Genomic DNA, 23,395 nt, shown 5'->3' on the forward strand with positions numbered 1-23,395 from the left:
TAAGTTAGAAAGCACAACACCTTCTTGGAAGCAAGCTGTGCCAAAAATTTGTTTTGGGTGGGTGGAACACACTCTGTGGAATCAACTGTTCGGATTTCATTCAGCAGTAATTAGCTGTAACAGAGGAAAGCGTCCATGTGGAACAGTAGGTGGGAAGGAGACCTGAACCCCCCTGCCTGTGTGTAATTCTCTTTAATAGGAGAAAAAAGAAAAAAAAAAAAGAAAAAAAAAAAAAAAAACAAAGAAAGGGGATCAGGACTCCGACTTCCTTCTGCTTTGAGGGAATGTCAGTAGGCCGCCTGGCCCTTCTAGGTGCGGGCCATTGATGAACCATCTTCAGCCCTACTCACAGGTAATGTCTTACAGTTACCTCTGGTACTAAACAATAAACAGAGCTGGCACCCTGCTGGTTCTTGCTACCGCCTGGGCAGGGGCAGTCTGACACTGCCACCAGGCTTACTTGCTTCCTGGTGGGATCTTAGATGGAACCCTTCTCGTGGGACATGGCTCCAGTGTGCTTCTCTAATGTAAACGCTGTACTAAGCATGCAGAGATTATGGACACAGTCACCACTGCCAGATGGTTTTATTGAATGTCACGAACCCCGAAGGTCATTTCCCCCAAAGGCAATCCCCTAATTTCCAACCTTAAAATGAAGTTAGAGAATTTTTTATTGCTGTTAAATCTGTCCACGGTGCCAGTTCTTCCACCATGACCACCAGAAATAAAAAGGAGCCTTTCTGTGGCTCCTCTCAGCCACACTTTAACTGAGGAACTCAAACCGTGTCTTTTTCAGGGTATTTCCTTCTCTCTCCCAGCTCCTCCACCCCTCCTCAGCACTGATTGTGAAATACCCTCAGTAGTCAAGGAAACAAGTGTGTTTTTCTGTAAAAAAGCCTGAAGAAACCACCATCAGCGAAAGAGAATCGGTCCCTGCCAGGCAAAGTCCAGGTGTGGGAAGGCGATGGTGAGAGCAGGAGGAACGCTCGCCCTGGGGCTGCGTGTGCTGTGCTGACAGCAAGGTCCTCGGGTGCTGTCTGTAGTGCAGCTCACACCAGTACACAACCAGTTTTTTGGAATTGGGGTACCTTTAGCATCCAAACTATTAACAGGCTCCTTTAGCTTCGGTATTTCTACATTGCCAATGGCTTGGGCATTGTCAGCAGTGCACTAGGTTCTAGAAGAGGCCCTGGGGTTGCCCTCATCCCCAGCCAAACCTAGCTGGCACTTGCTAGTCTGGACAGTCTACACGTCCACTTTCTGAAGTGGAAGAGGTTTGGCCTTTCCGAGCTCTTGTGCAGTGACACGCGTCCACAAAAAATATTTTGGGCAAACTGCGTTTTCAGAGGTGCAATGGATACACCTGCATTCACAGGAGACTTCCGTGACCCCTTGATTGAAGACTTTTATAAGCAAAATCAAAATACTTTGTAGTTGCTTATGACAGAGATTTTGGGGAAGACTCAGTAGCTCCTAGATTCTTTTGCTATCTCCATCTGTGGTCCTTCCAGGGTGTTGCTTTCCATTTGGCCCAAGACTTCGGTCACACTAAGCCTGGATTGCCTAGAGAGGGTAAAGAGAAGGCAAGCATATTCCTGACAAAGGCATCCCTGCAGAATCCCAACTCTTTGAGAGAATTTTCTTCTAAAATGGCACTAATTTGTGAGTTTTACATGCAGTCAGTGTCACAGCCCCTTCTCCCCAAGCAGCTGTCCTTCTTTTTTCCTCTGTTTAGTGGGAATGGAAGGAAGGCAGCAACACGAAAAGCAAGAGTTCTACCCTCTCTTAATTTTGGTAAAGAAACACTAACGTGCACTAAGACACATGTACCTCTCCTGCTTGTCTCCTCAGACATCTAAAAGCGAAAAACGGATGCAGTTACTGTGGTGGGGAGCATAAATTCTGAACAAAACTTGCTACAAAGTAAACAGCATCATCAAACACTGGGAAGGTTAAATCAGCAGTTCACAGACTGACGTGGAACAAACCAAAAATTAAAGAGCAGAAATGAGGTTTACAAAACCTAGCATGTCACAGTTTCTCTCAACGTTTGAGCCACACAGACCTAGACACACCTCTAACAAGACTTAACAGGCAGCACTGTCCCTTACCACTCTGCCAGCTTCTGCTCATACTGCTCCCTGCGCTCACGATTTCTCTTCTCCTGCAAGGTTTCACCAGCAAGATTTTGGATGAATATTATGAGGCCCCCTGCAGGGATCCTGGAGAAAGAAGGAGAGAAGTCAAAAGTCACCCAGGGGACACACATTAGTAATAACTTACCGGCAACAGTAAAAGGAGCATGCGGGGGCCAGCCACCAAATCACTGGAGCGTAACTTTCCCCAGTACTCAAATCACACCACAGACTAAGGTACTCCTATTCTAATGTCAGCCACCAAATGCAGCCTGTCTTCAGCTGTGACTCACTGTAGCCCCTCTGATATTATATTTGGAATTTACCCACCAGCAGGCACACCTAAGGCAAGGGGGTGAAAGGTCTTAACATGCCCAAACAACAGCTACAGATAACCTAATCCATAATTTCGGCAATCATACCCCTGCTTAACTTCTGTCCGGCTCTGGAGGTACTTGTGTTTTCACTGAGTGAAATGAGAATGAAAACTTGTGTTTCTCGTTTTTACGCAGATTGCTAACCTACTGGCTGGCAGCTCCCAGGGTGCCCCACTGTTCAGAAGTTGCCATCAGGTCATCCAACACCCCTCAGGTGTTCAGCTCTGGGTTTGGAGCTGCTAGAGGAGCAGTTGCTGACACTGCTGAGAAGGGAGCCCAGAAACTGCATCTCTTACACTCCTGGCCTTAATCCCAGACAACACAGATCCTTAAAAGAGATGTCAAACTGCACAACCAATTGGCTCGTTAGGGACCATGCCAAGGAAGGGACATGGAAGACACTTCTAAACTCATCCTCATAGTTTCCCATTTAATAGTAGTTAGCGCAACCAGCAGAAAGATGCACTGAGTTCTTATTACTGAGAAAAACAAAACATAAATCCAGAAAGAAAAAGCAGTTAAGCATCTGGAAGAGAAAGTCGTCATCTTGAGGTCCCAAGAAAAATACAGGAAGCCCCTCAGGGCAAGAGAGGAAGAAAGCTCCTGCAGACCCACCTATGATTCAAGGCTCGGTGTGGGAGGCCGCCAGCTAACACCTACCATGCCAGTCACACACCGTGACTCAGCCCCGCACCGGCAGTCACAGCTTACCCAAAGGCCGTTCCAAAGATGAAGCCACTGGCCAGTCCTTGCAGGCCCAAGTGCATTCTGAAGAGGGCTCCCGTGAAGCCTAAAAAACACAAAACCACTGAAACCATAAACAGTCCCCTCACCAGCCATGGCAGACCTGCTGAGGGAGCTGCTCTGCCCCATTTCTGCTCTGCCCTGTTTCTGCTCTACCCCGTTTCTGCTCTCCATGAGCTGACATCCACTTTTAACAGAGCAGAAACCAAGCGCTGTGGCCAGTGGGAGGGCCCCTCACCATACAGTCACAGCAGCCTGAGGAGCAGGCACTTTAACAGCCAGGGCTGAGCTGCTGTTGCAGTACTTCCCCAGGTCTTTATCCGCATGCTCTCTGCACTAAAACATTGCACGAAGCTCCTTCTTGTTCAGAAAGACTCCCAAGAAATGCTAAAATGTCAAAGTTAACTCTGAGATTACAACTGAGTTCTCTCCTGGCTGGAGCATGATCTCCCCACCACTTTTTTCCCCTTCTATTCAGCAGCAGCTAATAATAGCAGCTGCCATGTAAGGCAAAAAGGAACAGTAAAGCACGCACCCAACTGCAAGGGCAGGAAAGCCTCTAAAACTCAACAAGCAGATCGCTTACCAGTTGCCAAAAGGAGACATGCAAAATTTGGCATGAAAATGGTAGTTTATAAACAGTGCACCAAACTGTTATGAAGAGAGGAAATAAGAAATGCTTTCCCTGCTGAAGAGGTGGTTGCAAGAGCAGGTTATGCACTACACGTTGCATTTAGGCCATGCAAGCATTTTTCACACAGGAACTCCAACAAATATTTAAGACGAACTAATAACCACGGAACTCCCGAATGGTTTCAGAAAAGCACTGGTATCTTTGTTACAAGGGCAGACAGCAGCTGAGCAAAGTCACAAAGGCGCTCAGCAGAACAGGAAGCAAACCCCAGAAGCTAGAGACCTGCTGAAACCCAAGAGAGATGGATTCCTGCTTAGGATATTTTGTTTATGACTTCTGCTCCAAAACAGAGAAGCACACAAAGGTATAGCAGCCTCACCTCCTGCTGTAGCATAATTACCGATGGTGGTTTTATTGCGGTACGCAGACAGGCTGGCGCTCACAGTGCTGGAAGGATAAGGCACAGAAGAAGTCAGCAGCTGCACGTGAACAGGGCAGGTAGCAAACCACAGCTTGAAAGAAAGCTGGATTTCATTAAGCCCACCCTCAGGATGCTTCTAACTGCCCTGTTCCCAACCTGTCCAGAGCGCGTGCACACCAGCCACAAATGCCTTGACTTCTGTAACTTCACTGCATGCAACTGTACAGTCAGAGGCAGGGGAGTACCACCTCCAGACCTGGATTTTGGATATTATTTTTTTCTTTTTGTAAATAATTTATTTGTTTTTTAAATCCATCATATATTTGAGTCTAAAAGGAACTGAGCAATGCAGAGGTCCTGCCAGTCAGTCATACAGCTACCACCAGAGCTAAGTCATACTCGTGGCATCAGCAGGGTTACCCACTCTTGAAGCATGAGGTTTCCAGCCAGGATAGACACACCATCTCCTCCAAACACATTAACTAAGCCCCAAACCACTCTCTGTTCCCAGTTCAGTAGTCGCATCCTTCCCAGCATATCGGCAAGCCTCTGCATGACATCAAGAGCAATCTTCCTCTCTTTATCAACACTGTCATGTCAGCCTTGCCTTTGTACAAGTAAAGCTTACGATCTCTCTTTAAAATGGGTAACTCGAAATTCACACAACTGCAGGACAAAATCTTCAACTTGGACTTTACGTAAACAATTAACACTGAGTGGCAAACATCTCCCTTCAAAGCTTTTTACAAAGGGGTAGTGAAAAAGGACGATGGATCTGATTGCAGGGGAGACATCTGGTGGACAACAGCGAGGTTGCACGTCTAGTGCAGAAAAATCTAAAGTAATCAAAGGTCCTGAGAGAAAGCAAACAGCATGCTAATGAAACCTTAGAAGAGACACCACAGCAAAAGGAGACAAAACACAAGAGAAACCAATGAATAAATACAGAAAGGTACAAAACTAGGAAGAAAGACAGAAATATAAAGCTAGCTTACTGGGAAATAATGCTAGTCAATACTGCTGGTATCTGAAAACCTAAAGGGGATCTTGAACACAACATACCTAGAGATATGGTTAGTACAGGCCTAGAACTACATGAATATCTACCATTTTCCAGGCCAGGAAAGAGATATTGCTTGTTTTAAAGGGCTTTATGAAGAGCATGCCTAGTTTGACACTTTCATGTCAGAAATACACTGACACGTCCTGGGGAGAAAAATCAGAGAAGTGGAACACTATCTGTGCATTATTTGCATAGGAAAATTTGAAGGACTAAAGTGGTACGTACATATGGTATGTCTGGTGATCAATGACTGCGTAGTAACAAGACAATCATCTGCAAGTACTTGAGGACAAGCACAAAGAATTGTGAGTAATGCTGCTGTATACAAACCAGGAGTAATCAGACATAACAAAAAGGAGGAAAATTAGCGTGGGATAGAAAGTTGTTCCGGAACAGCTAACACTTTGTAATACTCTCCCAGATAAACATGTGAAAATACATCAAACTGAAGAGATAAAGCAAAAGCAGACATAAGCCGTTAAGTACTGGGAAGAGCACTGTTCAAATCAATAATGGTATGGATTAGATGTAACAAAGAGGGCTTTCCCAATGTTTTGTTTTTGTGTTGGTTCATCAGAATACCGGGATAATTAAAAAAAGCTTAAATCCTCCTCATGGTTCCACCTTATCAATCAGACTCGCTGTTAACACAGTATTTTGAGCCTCAAGGTGTAACGAGCAGTCTCCGAACAAACTGCACACACTGAAGGCTCCTTGCTGCTGATGTTCAAACTTAAGCTAGTTTTTCCTCCCACTATTAATACTAAGGAAACACTTACTTGAATAGTGCCACAAAAGCTGCTACTCTCCAGCTCCAGCGCCAGCCATAGCGGATGAAACTTCTGAGACCCGCACGATGCGCAGATTGCTAGAGCAAGAGGAGAAAGGTTACTGGTCACAGACCTGCTTCTTTTTACCAGCACCACCCCACTGTATTCCAGGGTACAGGCGATGGTTTGTGAGACTGACATCACTCAAACCGCTGGGAATGGCACCCTGACCTGTACAGACAGAGTTGACCCTCGTCAGAGGAAAGGGAGCTCATGTTCATCCCAGCCACGAACAGGAAAACCATTAATTAAATCCAGTTTGTCATGTCAACTTGGTCTTACTAAAGACCAACACGTGCTGCAACACGTCTGGGGGAGACAGCAACAGCTTTCTGAGAACGATACGGGAGACTAATAGAGAAGAGGGGACAAACTGGTAACTAGCTTTTAATTATTATGAGTTGATATATTATATATATATATTATTTATATATATTATCTACATATAAATATATTCATATTATGTATATTAGTATATAATAATATAGTTGATGTCAAGAAAGAAAATAAATTCTCTTTTCCCGTGACTGTGGTGTAAGTGCTTGGCAGTGGCGCACACACACAGGCCAGCCTGCAGGACTGGGGACAGCCTGGCAGTAAGGCCTTGTAGGAAGCAAGGCCAGGGCCCCCACCCGAGCAGGGCCACCCCGGGGCGGGGCGGGTCGGGGCGGTTGGTGCCGTACCACGGCATCGGCCCGGTTCTGGAAGAGCTCTCCCTGGCTGCGCTCGATGAAGGCTCTCCGCGCCTGCTGGAAGGCGGGCACGCCGCCGTACGCCCAGCCCACCAGGCCGCCGGTGAAGGCCGACTTGATGATGTTCACCGCCTCCTCCGGGTACTGCTGCTGGTCGCTGCGGGGGCACAAACCTAAGAGTCACTGCATGAGGCTCGGAGCAGCCCCCGCCGCCCCCGGCACCCCACAGCCACGTCCCCGTGCGCCAGCCCCAGCCTCTCCTCAGCACCCGCCTCCTCCCCGGGCTCGCCCTCCGCCACCCCGAGGAGGTCCCCCCCGCCCCGGGGCCGCCCTCGCCCCCCTCACCCTCGCCGCCACAGGTCCCGCAGCCGCTCCCAGCCCGTCTCCGGCGGCGGCGCGGGGCGCCCGAAGCCGCCCGCCATGGCCGCGGCGCTGCGGGGCGGCGGCAGCGCCCCCTGCCCGCCCGGCGGGGCACGGCGCGGCCCTGAGGCAGCCCTGAGGCGGCGGGAGGGGAGCCGGGGGGGCTCCCAGCCTCAAGGCTCCTCCACACGAGTCCCCGTCCTGCTGGAGGTGGAAAGGTTTCAGTCAGCATCAGCCAGGACCTGCAGTGGTGACTTGGGCAGTATTTCACAGATACCACTGAGACACCCCAAATGTTACTGTGGAAGAGGAAAAAACAGAAAGACGCGCTTCACCTGCTCTGGTGAAACAGCTGGGGGCTATCCAGACCTTTTCTTACCACTCTGATTAAGAAATGATGCATCCAACAAGACTTCATTTTTGGTTATTTTATTCCAAAAGCACATCACTAAAAATGGTTTAAAAAAAAAGTATACATTGCTGTTTCAGTTTCTCAGGCTGCTGTCTCTTCATTGGCTAAGAATACAAGACCACAAAACCCCTTCCACTCTTATACAACTCTTTTCCTCAGAAACCAAGCTATTTTAATACCCTGATTTATTTTCTTTGCCCGCTGGGAGAACCCAGCCAGTGGTCACACAAGCAGTGCGCTGCTCCAGCAGCTGGTGCTTGACTGCTGGGTCTGGCAGTTATTTCCCTGTGCCAGGGGCTGGCAGTGCTGCTGAGGCCTCCAAATGCATTCGTGTTGTGCATGTACCTGGCATTACTGTCCTTGGTAGCGTGTTCTCTGATCCAAACTGACTACAGACAGGAGTATGAGCTGTTATCCCTTCTACTACTGTGTTGTTTCCTATGACTGGGGCTGCATAGGCCACACTGGGATCCCACGCTGCTGGCTCAGGCCAGCAGGAGCAGTTTGCTTCTCCGCACTCCAGCTTCTGAAGACTTGGGCACCCACATGCCAGGAGTGCCAAGGACTGTGCTCAACTGACAGATGACCACTGACACCCAAAGGACATATCTGGGACAGCAGCTGCTCTGACCCTGCTCACACAGACGAGCTGCAGCACAGAAGGAGCAGTGATCCCAAAGCATAAGGGCAAGCAGCTCACAGCAGAAGGGGACTAGACAGGCTAGGAACCAGCACAGTCTAGCTCTTTGCCACTAGAAAACTTGTTTTAATACAAGGCTTTGACATTACCGAACAAACTGTAAGTAGGAGAAACTAAGCCTATCTGAATGCTAGAGAATGTGCTGCTTCCTGCCAGGCCTCTCAGTTCAGGGGCAACAGAGCATTTTAGAAACTGCACTCCTTATGAGCTGAGCAGCCTGTAGTTGGCATAAATACAGTCAGCCTAAAGAACCTGTGACTTGAATTTAAAATGAATAATATCACAAATAGCTGCCATTGTGTGATTGAAGACATTCCCTCAGACAGACTGAGGAAGATCAGAAAAGGAACATAACAGCTGGGTGAAAGAAAAGAATGATGATGGAGTGAAGAGGTGTTACCCCCTTTAAAATAAAATACCCTAGTAAGGTTGCAGAAGGGGATCAGAGCAGAGAATCTGTGAACATCTGGAAAAAAAAAAGAAAAAAAGACAAAAAGAAAAAAGACAAAGAACCTAAGAGCTGAATCTACCTCTGTGTATACTTTCTCTAGGTTCTTAAGGGTCCCAGGACATCTGGCCAGTGGACTGGTGAGAGCTTGCTAACAGGGGCTCAGTTTTGCACAGCCATGCATCCACCTCATTGCCCCTGCAACAGAGGACAAACACTGCTTATCTCAACTGCTTGACTGTCTGCTACTCAGGCTAAGTACTGTGGTAACATTATCATCACCAGCCGTTCTCCTATGAGGTAGGTAATTTATCTGTGCAAGGATAATTTGTCCTCTTAACAGCCCATCAAAGCCTTGCCATCAACCTCTTTAAAAACCTGACACAAACATCAGAAAAGTAAGCTATAAGCTATCTAAAAAGGCTACCCCAAATCCCAGCACCTGCTTCTGTCAGAGAACTCCTAATATCCCAAGTGTCATCACATGGATGAGAAAACACTGATCACTGCCAAAAATAGATGTGCATCTCCCAGTTGAGCGTAGCGGATACTACCTTGCCTGTGAGTACAGAGGATCTGGCAAAAGGTCTAGTAAATTTAACATGAAGGCATCTAATTAACTGAATGGGATTTAGGATCATTCTTAGACAGGTAGTAACAAAGTCCCAAATGCTAACTATGCTCTTCCAGGCACAGGCATAACAACCCCACTAAATAGCCATAATCCAACATCCTACTTAATGTTCTTATGGTGACAGTAACTGGGTCCCACTGCATGGGAACAATTTTCAAGTTAGCCTATTGCTGTTCTCTGTAGTCTTAGTACAAAGGATAATAGATCTAAGAACAAGGAAGAAGATACACCGATCTTCAGATTTCCAGAGATCAGTCTGAGCTGAAGAGAAAAACGGAGAAGCCTCTACAGTTCGGTTTTTGGCCATTCAGAAGTGATCTCACTGTAGTTCTTCCTCCTTTTCACTTTGTAAGTCAAGGCTTGGGAATATTCTGACAACAGATGCTCCCAGTAGCAAGAGACATCCTCCATCTGCAAGTGTTCAGTGATGAATTGGCGTCCCCTAGAGACACACAAGGCACAGTCAGAACCAATTTCCAGTTCCTGCAAGAGTCTTTGGTTCTGTTTTATATGGATATCAACTTTCACTCCTCTGCTTTTTTTCAAATGAGAAACAACACGCATTGCTCTGTACCGTCTATTTCAATTTCACAACTTTCATTCAGTCTCATAGCTCTGACACTTGCAGTGCTTTTGTTATCCTCAAGATGGTATTTGTTATCTGGGATAATAAATATCAGATTTCACGTATCAGATACAGCCTGAGCAACAGTGGTGCCTGCTGCTTCAGAAGCCAGTCCCTGCCAGCCTGCGTATATAATAGTTATAATGCAGACACAGTTCCCAGGGGTCAACTCGCTTCACACCGAGACGAAAGCTCTGAACTTCTGATGGCTTTCAGTGGGGTTCCTGACATGGGTCACATCTGAACCGAACACCTAAACATATAATCTTGTTATCCAGTTCCCCCTGCTTGTATTAAGTCCTCCAACCCTCCTGCTGTTATTGCAGAAGAAAAATATACTTTACCCTATTAATACCAGGCTGTCTTTGACAGGTAACCCCTTCAAAAGTTGCCTAAGAAAATGTTTTAGATAAGAGTGTTTGACAGACAGAAAGGACACACGACTTACCTCTCTGCAATTTCTTGTGCTATGTTATCATTTTCCTTTACAAACTGCAACAGCTCCCTAAAATAACAAAAAAAATGCTATGAAACAACTAGTTCAGTGGAGAACTATTGCTAAATTTAGCTAAAATATTGTGGAGGATGAGATTAAAGATTTAGAGCTGAGCAAGGGATTGGTGCTCCTCATTTCAGTGCACAGAAGATACTCATCACTGTCAGTTGTTCCATGTAAGTCCTGGACAGCATGCTGAAATCCAGGAGCTGACATGTTTTTAGCCCAGTAATATGGTCCTCTTCTCCTTATCCATGTTGCAGTGGCCACTTGCAAAGATATTTAAGGATGCAGTGCCTGCTGATTTCAGTGAGGCTGAGACCTACATACCCCAGTGAAACTGTATTGCGTAAGTAACACAAGCAGAAGATTCTCTGGGTGTGGTAATAAAGAGAGAAGAAAATGACCTCCAAGAGCACTTGACTGATGCCTATGAGTGGAGGCTCTTCCTAGTGTAATACAAACCAAATAAAATGCAGCAGTGTTTTCCCATGGCATGCAGTGCCCCACTGAGCACTCTTAGGGTCTCACACCTGACATCAGAGAGGTCTGATCTGACTGGGACATAGTGGACCCAAGGCTTCAGCTGGGGGTAGAAGAACTCCAACCACTCTTCTCCAACGTGAAAGACGAGCGAACCACACAAGAAGAGGTGTTTCAAACGGAAACTGGCAGCCACTCCCCGGAAATTAAACAGATACCTGTAAAAGAAGAAAGGAGAGGAGCTGATCACATCTGTCATTTTATGGAGAAAGACGGTAAGACACTGGACTTTGAATAGTGATCAACCTTCTCTCACAGGGAACGTGTGAGGACACAGGGATCTCTCTCACACCAAGCTAAGCACTTCTCACTAAAAGAGGGAGGACATTTATTTGAAGCAACTCGTTGCAAAGGAGTTACGGAGGTGCTAGGAGAGTTTCCGGTGCCTATCAAAACTTAGCAAGTGAAGCTTTACCTCCAACAAAGACACCTGCTCATGGCAAACCAACGAAGGCTTGCCTCACAGACCACTGCCAGAAAGGCACAGAAGGTCACAACGTGGATGCTGCTCCTGGGACTGTACGCTGCTCCAGAGACTCTGTTCCCATGAGGAGCTTTTTCCCAATTCTGTTGTCTTGCAATGAGCTTTTTCTTTCATTGTTCTTCTTTGACATATCTATTCAGCCTTTTTTTCTTTTTTCTTCTGGGATCCTGCTTTAATCTGAATCTAATTGTTTCATATTAACTTGGGAATGTAACCCTAGGAGGTTAAACAGGCTAGCACAAAACAGATGGACTTTGCTGATAACAAAGAATCAACAATTTTGTTTTCAGTATTTTCTGCCAAGTTAGTAAAATGGGCTTGACTGGGGGAGGGGGACAGATTTTGCTTTGCAAACTGTATCTCAGAGGCATGTTTGTTTGTTTGCTTTCTTGCTTTTTCATACCCACGTTTCTCCAATTATATGGAAAGCTGTTTTTCCTGTGGGTAAAACCCCGCAGTACATGGAACTAATCTTTGAAGTCAAACATTTTGGGCTGGGGGAGGGGACTTCTCCCTTTAACACAGCTATTTTGGGTGAGATGGGGACTGTAGCTAAACTTGGTTCAGCAGTAAGTGAAAGGGAGTAAATCTGAAATTATTTTGCATTCCTTGTATTACATAGGAGCTCGAGGCAGGGATGAGGAGCACACTAACTGAACAACAACGTAAACAGTGGCGTGGAAGCAAGAAAATGCCTCTGTCCAGTTCAAGCTGTGGTTCCCATCACCTGTAACCTCATCCAAGTCACTAAGGGCTACTCTCAGACTTCTGTATACAATTCTGTATAGCACTGAAGGACACAGTGAGAAATTCCTGTTGACCCTGCCAGACCCTGCCTCTCACAGCCTGTGGACAGATGGAGGTGCGGCTTCTAGGTTAGGTAGTGTGATTACAGCCCCTCTTTTTGTACCTGTGTTTTCCCAATGACAGTCTGAAGTCAATAATACACCACGGGACCACTGTAGGGGACAGTTGTCCATAACAGACTCCACAGAGTCCATATGCCGCTGCTGACAACAGCTATTGATGATTATTCCTAAATGGGGCTATGACAAAAGTGTGAGAGAATGTCTTGGCCCACACTGTATGGAGGGGCTGAGGAGGCATCAGGAGTTTGGGGAAGCCTATGTGTAACAGAAGGGAGAAATCTGGGCAACAGTCTAGTGAAATATAAAATGAGACAAGTCAATCACATTTGCACAAAAACACAGCTTCAGCCAAGTGACTGAGCTCTTGTAACAGCAGATTCTAGCTGGTGGAATTGCAACTAAATGCAAACTTTTAAAGCAAAAGGAAAATCAAAACATTAGACATACAAGTACACGCAAGCCAAGTCTGTATTTCTACAGAGAAAGCCACGAGAATATTACACTAACAAAGCCTCCCCAAAGTAGTTAAAAAATAAAATCCTTTGTAAATCAAAACCACATTCTCCCAAGCAACATGTAAAGTATGAATCAGTACTATATCTGCTCAGTCATATTTCAGGTTTTCTCTTTTACTATATACATTCAACAGCAACCCTTGCACCAATATGCGTATGAAGACATGATTCCTTCCTTCCTTATGTCCTCGAAGACAATAATGCTATCCCCGTAGCACCAAAATGCAACAATTTTGAACTCACAGCTTGATATAGGAACATAAAGAAAAATTTATAGAAAGTTTTTCTCAAAAAAAAAAAAAAAAACAACACGTAAAAGTAAATGTATTTTCTATCTATATGTTAATTAGTGATCTAAGATCTTTACTTTCCCCAAAGCACTTTATTTCTCCTGACCTGACAGGGGAAAGCTGACACTGACACAGGCCACAGTAAGCTCCCAAATTTTCAGCTGCTCTATGTCTGTTCACAAACCTCCCTGTCTACATGGAGCTGGTTGCTGGAATTAGATCTTAAAATAAATTGAGACGATGCACCATGCAAGGAAAGAAATAGCCCATAGCCCTTCAACAGCTTTACTTTTCAAAATTCTTACTTGTATTTGCAGTGATCAACCAGTGGAATTTCCTTTGCAGGAGGCTTCCCTAAGGTGTCCTTAAAGTAAACAGAATTTAAAAAAATAAGTAAATTTTATATGGTTATTTCAAACTCATTTTGCTTCTCAGTTACAAATAAATCTGAAGCATCAAAGCTCTCCATCTCACTTCTGAGAAAACCTTCCCTGGTGGGCTTTTAGAAGTATTATAAAGAATTTGGAGCCCTTCAAACAAGAAAAAAAAAAGTTCAGTAAATTACACATTGCCTGTAAGCAAATGCCAGTGCAAACACATTAAATGATAATGTTTAGTTGGCAGCTACAGAGCTGAAAACAGCTTGGGACAATGGACTCTGTGAAGCCAAGTGTAACTGGATTAGCCAAGACTGTCTGGAGAGAGCTGGACTGTGCACTAATATGGAGCTAAAAAGTTACCAGCAGCAATTATCAGAACGCTATCAGCAGCAAGACAAAGAGATGGGGATGACAGAAAAAGGTTTAGAAAGACTGACAGCAACACGCAAGCAGCTTGGGGCTAGAAGGGGAAGTTGGCTAATTTTTCAGTAATGGGAGAGGAGGGGATTGGCATAAGTTCATTTTCTTATCTGTGCTGGCTTTTTTCAACAAAAAGCGTAGATGGAAAGAAAAAAAAAAAAAAAGTGGTCCTGGCAGGCTCTAGAGACTCTTCCTTTCATCCACCAGAGAGCCCTACCCTCAACAGACCTGCAAGCCTCCCCCATGCTACACCACTCAGCTCTCCAACAAGATGCATCTCAATCATCAAAGCCATCTTGCAATGCTACCCTTTCTGGCCCTCATGCTCAGAAGAGAGGCAACACCCACTCACCTTCTCAGATTTCCAAGCCTGATTTTTAGTGTACTCAGCATCAACGAGTTCTGGGTCTTCTCGGGACAGCAGAATGAGGGGATCTCTCTCAGGGCTTGTTCTGCAAAAGAAATGACCTCAGTCATTGCCAAACCATCTCACCTGACACAGCTACCCAACTACAGGACTCGAAACCCTGCCTCTTTATGGAACTGACCTCAGTGTGTGCCCAGAAAACATTACTGAGTGCCTACCATACAGTAGACATCTGTCCAAGGGTATGTTAGCAGAAGAAAAATGATCTGAGGCCACATTTCTTTGTTTCACTTATGAAAAAACAGTAAATGTTTAATAGTATTATTTAAGTAATTCCCAGGACATATCAGCAGAGATGCTCTTTCCTTTAGGCCTTACCCTGACGGGTACTTCAGCTCCCTAAGTCAGAGAGAGCTAAGAGATGGTAAGCATCTCCAGATCTGATCCCTCTGACCCCTGCCGATAAACAAGGTTATGACATCCCTGAGGCTCACTCCTCATCATCTCCTGAACCTACCTATTAATAGCAGGATGTCAAGTCCACCCCTGAAACTCAATGATGTTGGAGGAACAGAGAGGAGCAGCGGTTAATATGGTTCAAACTGTCTCTGGGGAGAAAAATAATCTCTCCTCTTAACCCCCATCACTCAGGTAACTAACAGAAGAATACTTGTTGATTCACTGATAAGCACTTCCACAGAGAATAAAGTATTCACGTTGGCAAGAGGCGTGCTCACCAGTATCAAATCTTTAGATTTACATTATGCACTTGCAGTTCCTTTCACAGAACAAAAGAACTGGTTCTAAGAAACTTGACTCATTAAGAAATAAAGCAGCAAATCCATAATAACCTCTGTTTCTAACATTAAGCTGACTATAATAAACTAGTTGCAAACTAGTATTACAGTGGTGAAATTTAGCTGTAGAAAATGTCTCACTTTCCATAATTTTAAAGAAGATATTCTAGATTACAATTGTTTAGGAAGATATGCTCACCTGGATCCTCGGAAATATCCTTTAGAGATTTTTTTCGTCCATGGCCATTTTTCCGCAGATCTGAAATATTGTTTATACATGGCAATAAATGATTTAATAAAACCATGAAACAGTAATCTCATCAGTTTTCACAGCATGGTCTCATTTTACAATTCTTCGTTTTTGATGGAAATCATTTTCTTCACTATAGCAGAAAAAACTCTCTGCCAGGTCCAATGAAATATGTTTTCCTGCGAATACTGTGGTCAAGACCACATGATATAGGCTACTTTTCGGAACACTTTTCAGTGAAAACAATAAATTACACACACACACCCCTACCAAACATTAGTCTTTAAGGGTATTAAAATTAACCTAAAATTTTAATCCACTTTTTACATTGTTGCTTTATTTTTCTCTACTTTGCTGACTATGGATAGTGCAAAATGACTACAGAGTTTTTAGCTATCGTCATTTCCCACTTAGAAATAAAAAAGCCCCATGTTTTGAAAACACAGGGGCTCGTCATTTCCCCAAATAAATTTCAATTTGGATTTGTGAGCTCTTCAAAATAACTGTTCACACGCTTTATTTTTGTCAATGCAGTCGCCTGCCTCCCTCTAGGGAGCTGTTTGTTGTACGTTTCTGTTGCACCTGGCTTGACATCCTGATCTCCAACCTGATCCGTGCAGGTTAAGCTTCGCATCTGCTTGTAACCCAGTGACATAAGTGGGGCTCAGTGGTGAAGCAAGGATAAACAAGTACTTTGAACCTTCGCTGCATTGTACTATAGTACATTTGGCTTAGGATTTTGTAGAAGGAAACATTCAACCTCACACGCTCATGCTAACTGTTTCACATCAAGGTGTTGTGTGTTTTTTTTCTTGTTACGTTTCCATGTTCATTAACTGTTACATACTTTATTTGTCACTCTCCAGGGGAAACAGCCCCTTACTCTGCTAATAGTCAAAGATCCTGTGAAAAGGAAGACTCCCAATCAGAAACATATTCTGTCTTACTCTCAGCACGGTAATCATTCTTGCTTTGTGGGAATGATTCCAGATTCCTCTGTTGTACAATACTCAAGTAAAAGCAGACCTAAAGAAGGCTTTCCTTTACCCTTTCAGAAGCTTACACAAATAGCCTGGATCATCTCTGCAGTAAAAAAAAAACAACACAGCTCCTAGAGAAGCAGGTGTAAACAAAGAACAATATTTCTATGTGTCAGGGGAGATTTCTGCAGGCAAAAGATAACTCCTGCTTTATTGACAAACCGTGTTCCACTGAAAATGATAGTAATCTTGTCCTGACAGCCCAATGCGCATACTTTGTCCTCTGCATTCCTTACTAAAGTGTTGGAAACAGGGAAGCTAATTATAACTTTTAGTTACATCATCCAAGGTTTCCATGGAGAGTTCTTATACAGCAGATAGGCTGTACGTAGTTAATGAGGCAGCAGGACAGATAACAGACCGACAGACCTACAGTCTTAAGACTTCAACGTTGCCCTAATGCTGCTCAGTGCTAGATGACTTTCACTGTGATTTTTGTTTTCCATTCAGCCTCCCCCAAAATATTCATTTCTAAAACATACCTTTTGAGGTCCTCTCTCATGAGGTCCCAGCGCCCTAAACCGGTTGGGTAAATCGGCCAAACAGCTGGTCCTCCTTCCCAAAACGTCCAGGCAGGATACATGATGTCATTGTATTCGTGTGTCTTAAGAAAAAGGAGAATAATTTAAGAGTAACAGTAGCATTTACTTCGGTTCCCTGAGCCCACCAGCAGCGATTTCCTTTCAGGGCATTCTGTCTGGTTTCTCCCTCACTGCTCCCTCCATCCCTGGAAGTCTTTAAAAGACGTTTAGATGTAGAGCTTAGGGATATGGTTTAGTGGGGACTGTTAGCGTTAGGTCAGAGGTTGGACTCGATGATCTTGAGGTCTCTTCCAACCTAGAAATTCTGTGATTCTGTGATAAGCAGCCGTGAGAGCTTTGTGGTCACCACAAGGTTGCAAGGGGCCACATGAACACAACTCAGCTGAAGAAAGGCGGTGTATTTCAGCAGGCATACCTGCTCTGAGTGGGCCACTGGCTTCTGAAGGTACTTTCCAACCAAAATGTTTCAATGATTTCAAAAAGGCTGTGCCTTGCTACATGATAACATGGCAATTCCATGTTAGAAAGTAACAAAGAAGATCTATGATATAGCTAATTAGTAAATATTGTAAAACCTGAGCTCCATATACCTTTCTAAAGTATGTTCTACTGATCGTAACTTACGAGGCGTTACTATCTCCTCTGTGACGGAAGCCCTTCTAGGCCCTTTGACATTTAGGTTTCCAGTACTTCGTATCATTCCGGACTTCTCAGAAATCACTTGACAATTCACTGTAACAAACATCCCAGTCATGTAAGAATTTCAATTCCTCATTCCTATCTGGATGCTTAAATTCTCTTTTAATCAAGGGGAAAAACAGTACCTAAGAGTAAATTCTTTCATGAAACCAGATTACAGGGGCACTTTTCTGCACTAGTAACAAACTTACTATCCAACTTCTCCATCTGTCTGTCACCTGGAAATACTGGAGAGCCAAGTCCACCAAAGTAGTTAGGAGGCTGGTGCACAAGACATATGAAAAGAAAGTTGAGAACTGGGTTTGTTCATGCACGGGAAGGCTTGCAGGAATCTAAATGTTGTCTTCTGCAACCTAATGGAAGAATTTAGGGAAGATAGAAGCAGGCTCTTTTCAGAAGTGCACTAAGAATGTGAGGCAACAGACTTTGATTATGAAAAAAAATAATCCAATTAAAAACTGGGAAACCTGTTTTCATTCTGAGGGAAGCGAAACACTAGGGCATGTGCCCAGGGGGGCCATGGACACCCTGTTCTTGGAAATGCTCAGAACTGGGCAGGATGCAGCCCCTGGCACCCCCAACTAGTTGGTCCTGCTATGAGTGAGGTGCTGGACTGGTGTAGTGGTTTAACAACCTCCTGAGGTGCCTTCCAACTTAAATGAGAGTGCGCTTCTACAGTCTGCTCCTTCCCAGCCTTGCTATAAGCAGGCATGGGTAACAAACCATGACAACTCCAGCCACCACCCTTCCAAGATGCAGAATACAACAATCCTGCAATCCTTATGTTTCAAGCACCGTGGACCAGCATCCTGAACCCTCCTCATTCTGGCAGGGACTAACGCAGTCTGTGCAAATAAAAGCTGTGCCTGGGTCACTGCGTTTCAGCTAAGGACAGGGCTGAGATTACAGTTCAGATACTGGACAGCAGTGACTGGGAAACTCAAGTTTCTTGCAGAGTCCTGCAAGGGAGCCAGGGGCAGGATGATGAATATGACTGCAGAGATTAAACTTCTGCAACCTGGTCTGCATCCATTTGGGTTCTGCTGGCGAGAGTTAAGGATGTGCTATGGTTCAGGGGCAAGACAGACACCTTTACTAATACATCTAGCAGTGAACAAAGTTCTTGAATGATAGCACTTGCAATGTTGTACTGGAATTCGGGAGATAGTTTAAGAATGGCTGGGGATTAGGCACTGGTGAAACACATTAGAGGTCAGACTGCATGAGCTGTAGGCCTGGGTTTAGGGTAAGATACTATAATTTAGCAGAATCAAAGTACAGCCAGAGCTTGCAAGAGCAAATGATTTATTGCTTCTATTTGCATCCTACAGTCTGCTGGCCTTCAGCCAAGGACAGGGTCATGATCAGGGTTAGGTGGCAAAGCTGTAGAATTTGGGCATGTTGGGCATGTACTAAGGCACAGCAAGATTTCCTGAAGTTTGAGATGTAAGGACATTTTATTGGAAATGGTGAGGCACTGGCCTACAGTCAGGTTTAACAATGGAAAGGCAGGAAAAAATACAGTTCTCTTCAGTCTGGAAATAGAGGAGAGAGCAAATGTCTGTGTGTGTGTCTGCCTCTGTGTGTATGAGCATATTTGGAGATGGAAAAAGAAATGAAGATAAGGAACAGTTATCTGTGGTGCCAAAAAAAAAAAGAGGACTGAAATATTCATATTAACTGAGATCAGCTATGACAGCGGACTGATGATGAAAAATCCTTAACAATGCTGATAAGCTGTGGCTACAATTTTAACAGAGGCATTGTAACAAATCACAGTGATGCTGGCACATATCCCATCCAGCTGTGCATCATTCTGCTGTAGCAGAGGTACACTTTTTGACCTGGAAGAGGAGCTAATGAGGGGAAAAACTCTTCTATTAAATAAATCTGTAAGTCTGTCTGCCAGAAAACTGGAAGCAAAAAGCAGCATAACGAGTGAAAAAGAGCAAGCAATTTTGACACACGGGAAATCTTGGGGGAACCATCCTCCAAAATATGCGTTAGCAAGAAAAAGGAGGACACGCATGTCTCAGAAATGCTCAGCTTTTAATAGTGTGCTCACCTTACTGAAGGAGAAGACCGGGACAATGGGTTTCATCCACTTGGGGACCTGCGGGTAGTCTCGCACATTGATCACCATTTCCATGTCAGGGAGGCGGCTGATGATCCCCTGAAGGAAATGCTCGACTCCACTGCATCTGTGGAGAAATGACACATATGGCAAAGAACCATAAGGAGAAGCAGAATCACAGAGCCTCTTGCGGGCCCCTCTCTCTGTGCAGCAGCAGAAGAGATGGTGAGCCTGAGACACGCCATGGTCCAGGCTGGGGACTGCCTCCAGCAGCCTCTAAGCCGCAGTGCAGTGTAGACACCAGTGAAGCAACCCATCCTCTTAAACCTGACTTGGTCTGCAGCTTTCTCTGGGACCCCAGAATCAATGAGCTCTTTCTACACCAAGGTGCAACAATGACACTCACTTCCTTCTCACATTTAAGGCTCATACAGAATTTTCTAGGCTCCTGCCCTGACAAGGAATCGGTAAGGAAATGAAATATCTTTGTGCTCAGTGACTTTTAACGTGGCAGGGCTGGAAGTACTCCTGTGTCCCAGCTAGGGAGACAGGATCTTCTGCACAGCTCTTACCTTGCAGGGAACATGCAGTCGTGCTCACGGTACAGCTTGTTCTTAACGATTTGGTAGTGCGTCCCCAGCTTGCGGCTCACCACATCTGACATTATCTCCTTGGAAATGCCATCTCGAAAAGGAGCCAGGTCCTGCTTCCAGACACTGAAACAAAACAATCATCCAGAACTGAGTGCAGCAGGGAGGATACAGCACATGAATTACTGCAACATACAGGAGAGGCTTCTAGCTCTGACAAGTTCCATATAGCTCCCAGCTCTGCTACACGTGGCATATCGGAGGATTCAATTTCAGTCACTTGAAACAGCCGCTACTCAGAGACTCAAAGGTCCAAGCTTTGCTCTTTGATGATCTATGTGCTGTTTGCCTGAACAGAAAACCCAGCACAGGCTAAATCAACATTGTCAATGGTAGTCATTATCCCAGAAAACACCTTACACACCCTGGCAAGTTGTGGATAAAGCCTTCAGTTCACTTAACCAGAGTTCTGAAGCTTGAAGATTTCCAAGGATGATGGGCCAAACCAAGACCAAATTCCTCACAAAATGCTATTTGGACATAGAAAAGAAGAGTTTAGTTGTGAGGAGCAGCATCACCCAGTAATGCTGTATGCAATGAAAGCTAGTTCAGGAGAACAAGCATAAGCAAAGTCTGTTCTGTGACATCTGCACATTACCAGTGAGCTCCAGGAATGCAGTATGAAAATATAACCCTAACCTATACAAGAAAATACAGATGGAGGATACAGCTTATATTAATTCACTGTAATGGCTCCCAGATCTACTGCTTAGAGCAGTTAGTAAGTGCTGCTGGACTGTAAGAGCCACAAAAACCTCTCCACTACTTTTTGGTAGACACTGCATCAATGCCTTGGCTTCATACAACACTGCACATACATATGGGGCGAACCCACTATGAGAATGATCAAACCCTGGCACAGGTTGCCCAGAGAGGTTGTGGGGTTCACATCTTTGGAGATATTCATATCCTGGCTGTACATGGTCCTGGCAACTTACTCTATGTGGCCCTGCTTGAACAAGGAGGTTGGACCTGATGATCTCAACAGGTTCCCCTCCTACCTCAATGATTCTGTTATTCTGTATCAGATAAAAAATCGTAAACTACATAAAGAATTGTTCCGGTACAGATGGACTGATCACGGGATAAGCTGTGTGACAGGGATGCAAATCTAATGAGCTGGAGATCATGAAGAAAGTTGGAGAGTTTTACAGCATGTCCATGTCATTCTTGCCTATATTGCTACCTTTCAGTAGTCTCTGAAAGTTCTTTTCAGTTCGTGGCCACCAGAAAACCTGGCACAAGTAGAGTCTGTTATCTGGGAAAAAGTACTGGCTTTCAGTGTTCTGCTGCACACTTACATATCTCCAAATCAGCTATCAAAATGAAAAGAGTCTTTTAGGTGCACAGTGGATACATGTTGTATCATCTTTCCAGATTCTTTTGTAAAGCCTGTCACTACTGAATAAAACTGCTCTTTAAACAACCCTTAAATGAAATGCTGCTGTAATGAGAACTAGGTTTGGAGAATCACAGCAACTGTAACTTTCTGTTACTATCAATTATCATGTTCTGAAGCAGGTGTGGAAGTCATACCCAAAGGCGGGTAGGAGATAGTGGAGTGTATGTTTAAAGATTAGGAGATGTCTTTAGGCTGTATTTGAATTGTAACTGAGGAAAAAGACTGGAAGACTAAACTAGAAGAGACTTGTCATAAATATATAAAGAGCAATGAAGATCAAAACCTCCAAACAGTATAGCAATGGTTGACCCAAAATGACTCATCTGATATTAAAAGCCAGTCTGGTGCTCAATCTCACCTCCAAAATGAATGAGCACATCTATTTTTTAAACAGGAGTCTGAACATGGGACATCTGCACTTCTACGTTTGGAAGCCTAATCCTAAAAGCAGGGGAATACTTCCTGAATGCGCTTCTCTTGGACCATCTGAGGTCACGCAGAAGTCAGGCAGTTAAATACGCACTGCTACTCCAGTTCTGACAAGCAGCGAACTAAACTCCCCAGAAAGAGGGCTCTTCCAGTTCTCCCTTCCCTTCTCCCACTGGAAGCCCTGTCCAGGCACAGGCAGCGCACAAGGTACAACACAGCATCAGACCAAATGAATGTGCTTTCTGTAATGATTCTTCTTAACCTACCTATTTTAAAATATTTTGCATGTACTTGATTTCTTCCACTTTTAAAAGCCCATCAGAAAAACTTGTTAGCAGTGTCCCACTGCGAGAGAAGGCAGAAGGGGATTTTTAACACAGAAATACCACCAGCTGTGTGTGGGATTACTGTGTGCTCAGGTATGAGATGCTGACACAGTTTATGTCATTCAGTCGCAGAGGACAACAAGGACTGTGACCGATCTGCAGCTGGACACACCCTCTACTAGAGCTACGGAGGCCTATTTCACACAATGCCATTAATCATCTCCTTCTGGCAAGCACTGTGATCTACGATGGCTGCAGATATGATACTTTAGAGCCCAAATACTCTACAGCTAACTCTCATCCATCAGTGCTGCCAGAAGTGTTCCCGCTCGTGGCCAGAGTCCTGTCCGGTACCAAGCAAAGCAGTGTCTCACCTCTGGTGGCAGCTGCAATTCTCCTTTACACATGGCTTATAGGCTCCCACGGCGTTGTTAATGCGGTCAGTTATCGTCTTCCAGTTGGCATCTGAAACACACAGGAAGGAAAAGCCAAAAGCTCATTCGTGAAACCGCCGGGGCGACCTGCGGGTGCCGCGCAGCGGACCAGCATCACCCAGCCCGACCCCCCTGCAGCCGCGCTCACCTGCCGGGCCGCCCGCCGCCACCCCCGGTACCGGTGCCGGTGCCCGCAGCGCCCCCAGGGCCAGCAGCGCCCAGAGGGGCAGCGCCGCCCGCCCCATGGCGCCGCCGTGCCGCCGGGGGGGGGGGCGGAGACGGCCCGGCTACAAATGGCGGCCGCGGCCACCGC

At 45.1% G+C, this 23,395-nt stretch overlaps 2 protein-coding genes across 3 annotated transcripts in view; both read right to left on the reverse strand.

Moving 5' to 3' along the window:
- Window positions 1–7,391, reverse strand: part of TIMMDC1 (translocase of inner mitochondrial membrane domain containing 1) — a 13,865-nt gene extending 6,474 nt beyond the window's left edge. Inside the window, exons 1-7 of one of the 2 annotated variants that reach the window (XM_027449358.3) lie at window positions 7,242–7,391; window positions 6,888–7,053; window positions 6,154–6,242; window positions 4,270–4,337; window positions 3,224–3,302; window positions 2,112–2,222; window positions 570–1,563 (exon numbers count right to left, since the gene is read on the reverse strand). In XM_027449358.3, the coding sequence (XP_027305159.1) occupies window positions 1,464–1,563; window positions 2,112–2,222; window positions 3,224–3,302; window positions 4,270–4,337; window positions 6,154–6,242; window positions 6,888–7,053; window positions 7,242–7,318 (690 nt within the window). In that variant the 5' untranslated portion in view covers window positions 7,319–7,391 and the 3' untranslated portion in view covers window positions 570–1,463. Of the gene's footprint in view, window positions 1–569; window positions 1,564–2,111; window positions 2,223–3,223; window positions 3,303–4,269; window positions 4,338–6,153; window positions 6,243–6,887; window positions 7,054–7,241 lie in introns of those variants that run through there. The other variant, XM_072025550.1, reaches the window with a different exon arrangement.
- Window positions 7,392–7,669: 278 nt separating this feature from the next.
- On the reverse strand, window positions 7,670–23,391 carry POGLUT1 (protein O-glucosyltransferase 1). Its single transcript, XM_027449355.3, has 11 exons — window positions 23,231–23,391; window positions 23,023–23,113; window positions 20,414–20,557; window positions 19,833–19,968; window positions 17,009–17,130; window positions 15,436–15,495; window positions 14,425–14,524; window positions 13,578–13,636; window positions 11,105–11,272; window positions 10,524–10,580; window positions 7,670–9,892 (listed from the first exon to the last, which is right to left on the reverse strand). The coding sequence occupies exons 1-11, from the start codon at window positions 23,325–23,327 to the stop codon at window positions 9,736–9,738; spliced, it is 1,191 nt and encodes a 396-aa protein (XP_027305156.1). The 5' UTR covers window positions 23,328–23,391; the 3' UTR covers window positions 7,670–9,735.
- Between the last annotated feature and the right edge of the window lie 4 nt (window positions 23,392–23,395).

This window comes from Anas platyrhynchos, chromosome 1, assembly GCF_047663525.1.
Source record: "Anas platyrhynchos isolate ZD024472 breed Pekin duck chromosome 1, IASCAAS_PekinDuck_T2T, whole genome shotgun sequence".
Taxonomy (NCBI): Eukaryota; Metazoa; Chordata; class Aves; order Anseriformes; family Anatidae; genus Anas; species Anas platyrhynchos.

Bases quoted from the DNA above. Each gene is read 5' to 3' on its own strand.
- POGLUT1 (XM_027449355.3), bottom strand. From the start codon at position 23,327: ATGGGGCGGGCGGCGCTGCCCCTCTGGGCGCTGCTGGCCCTGGGGGCG. The intron at 23,114-23,230 runs GTGAGCGCGGCT...TGTGTGTTTCAG, and splicing joins GGCGGCGGGCGGCCCGGCAG to ATGCCAACTGGAAGACGATA. The intron at 15,496-17,008 runs GTATGTTTTAGA...ACAATATTTCAG, and splicing joins ATGAGAGAGGACCTCAAAAG to ATCTGCGGAAAAATGGCCAT.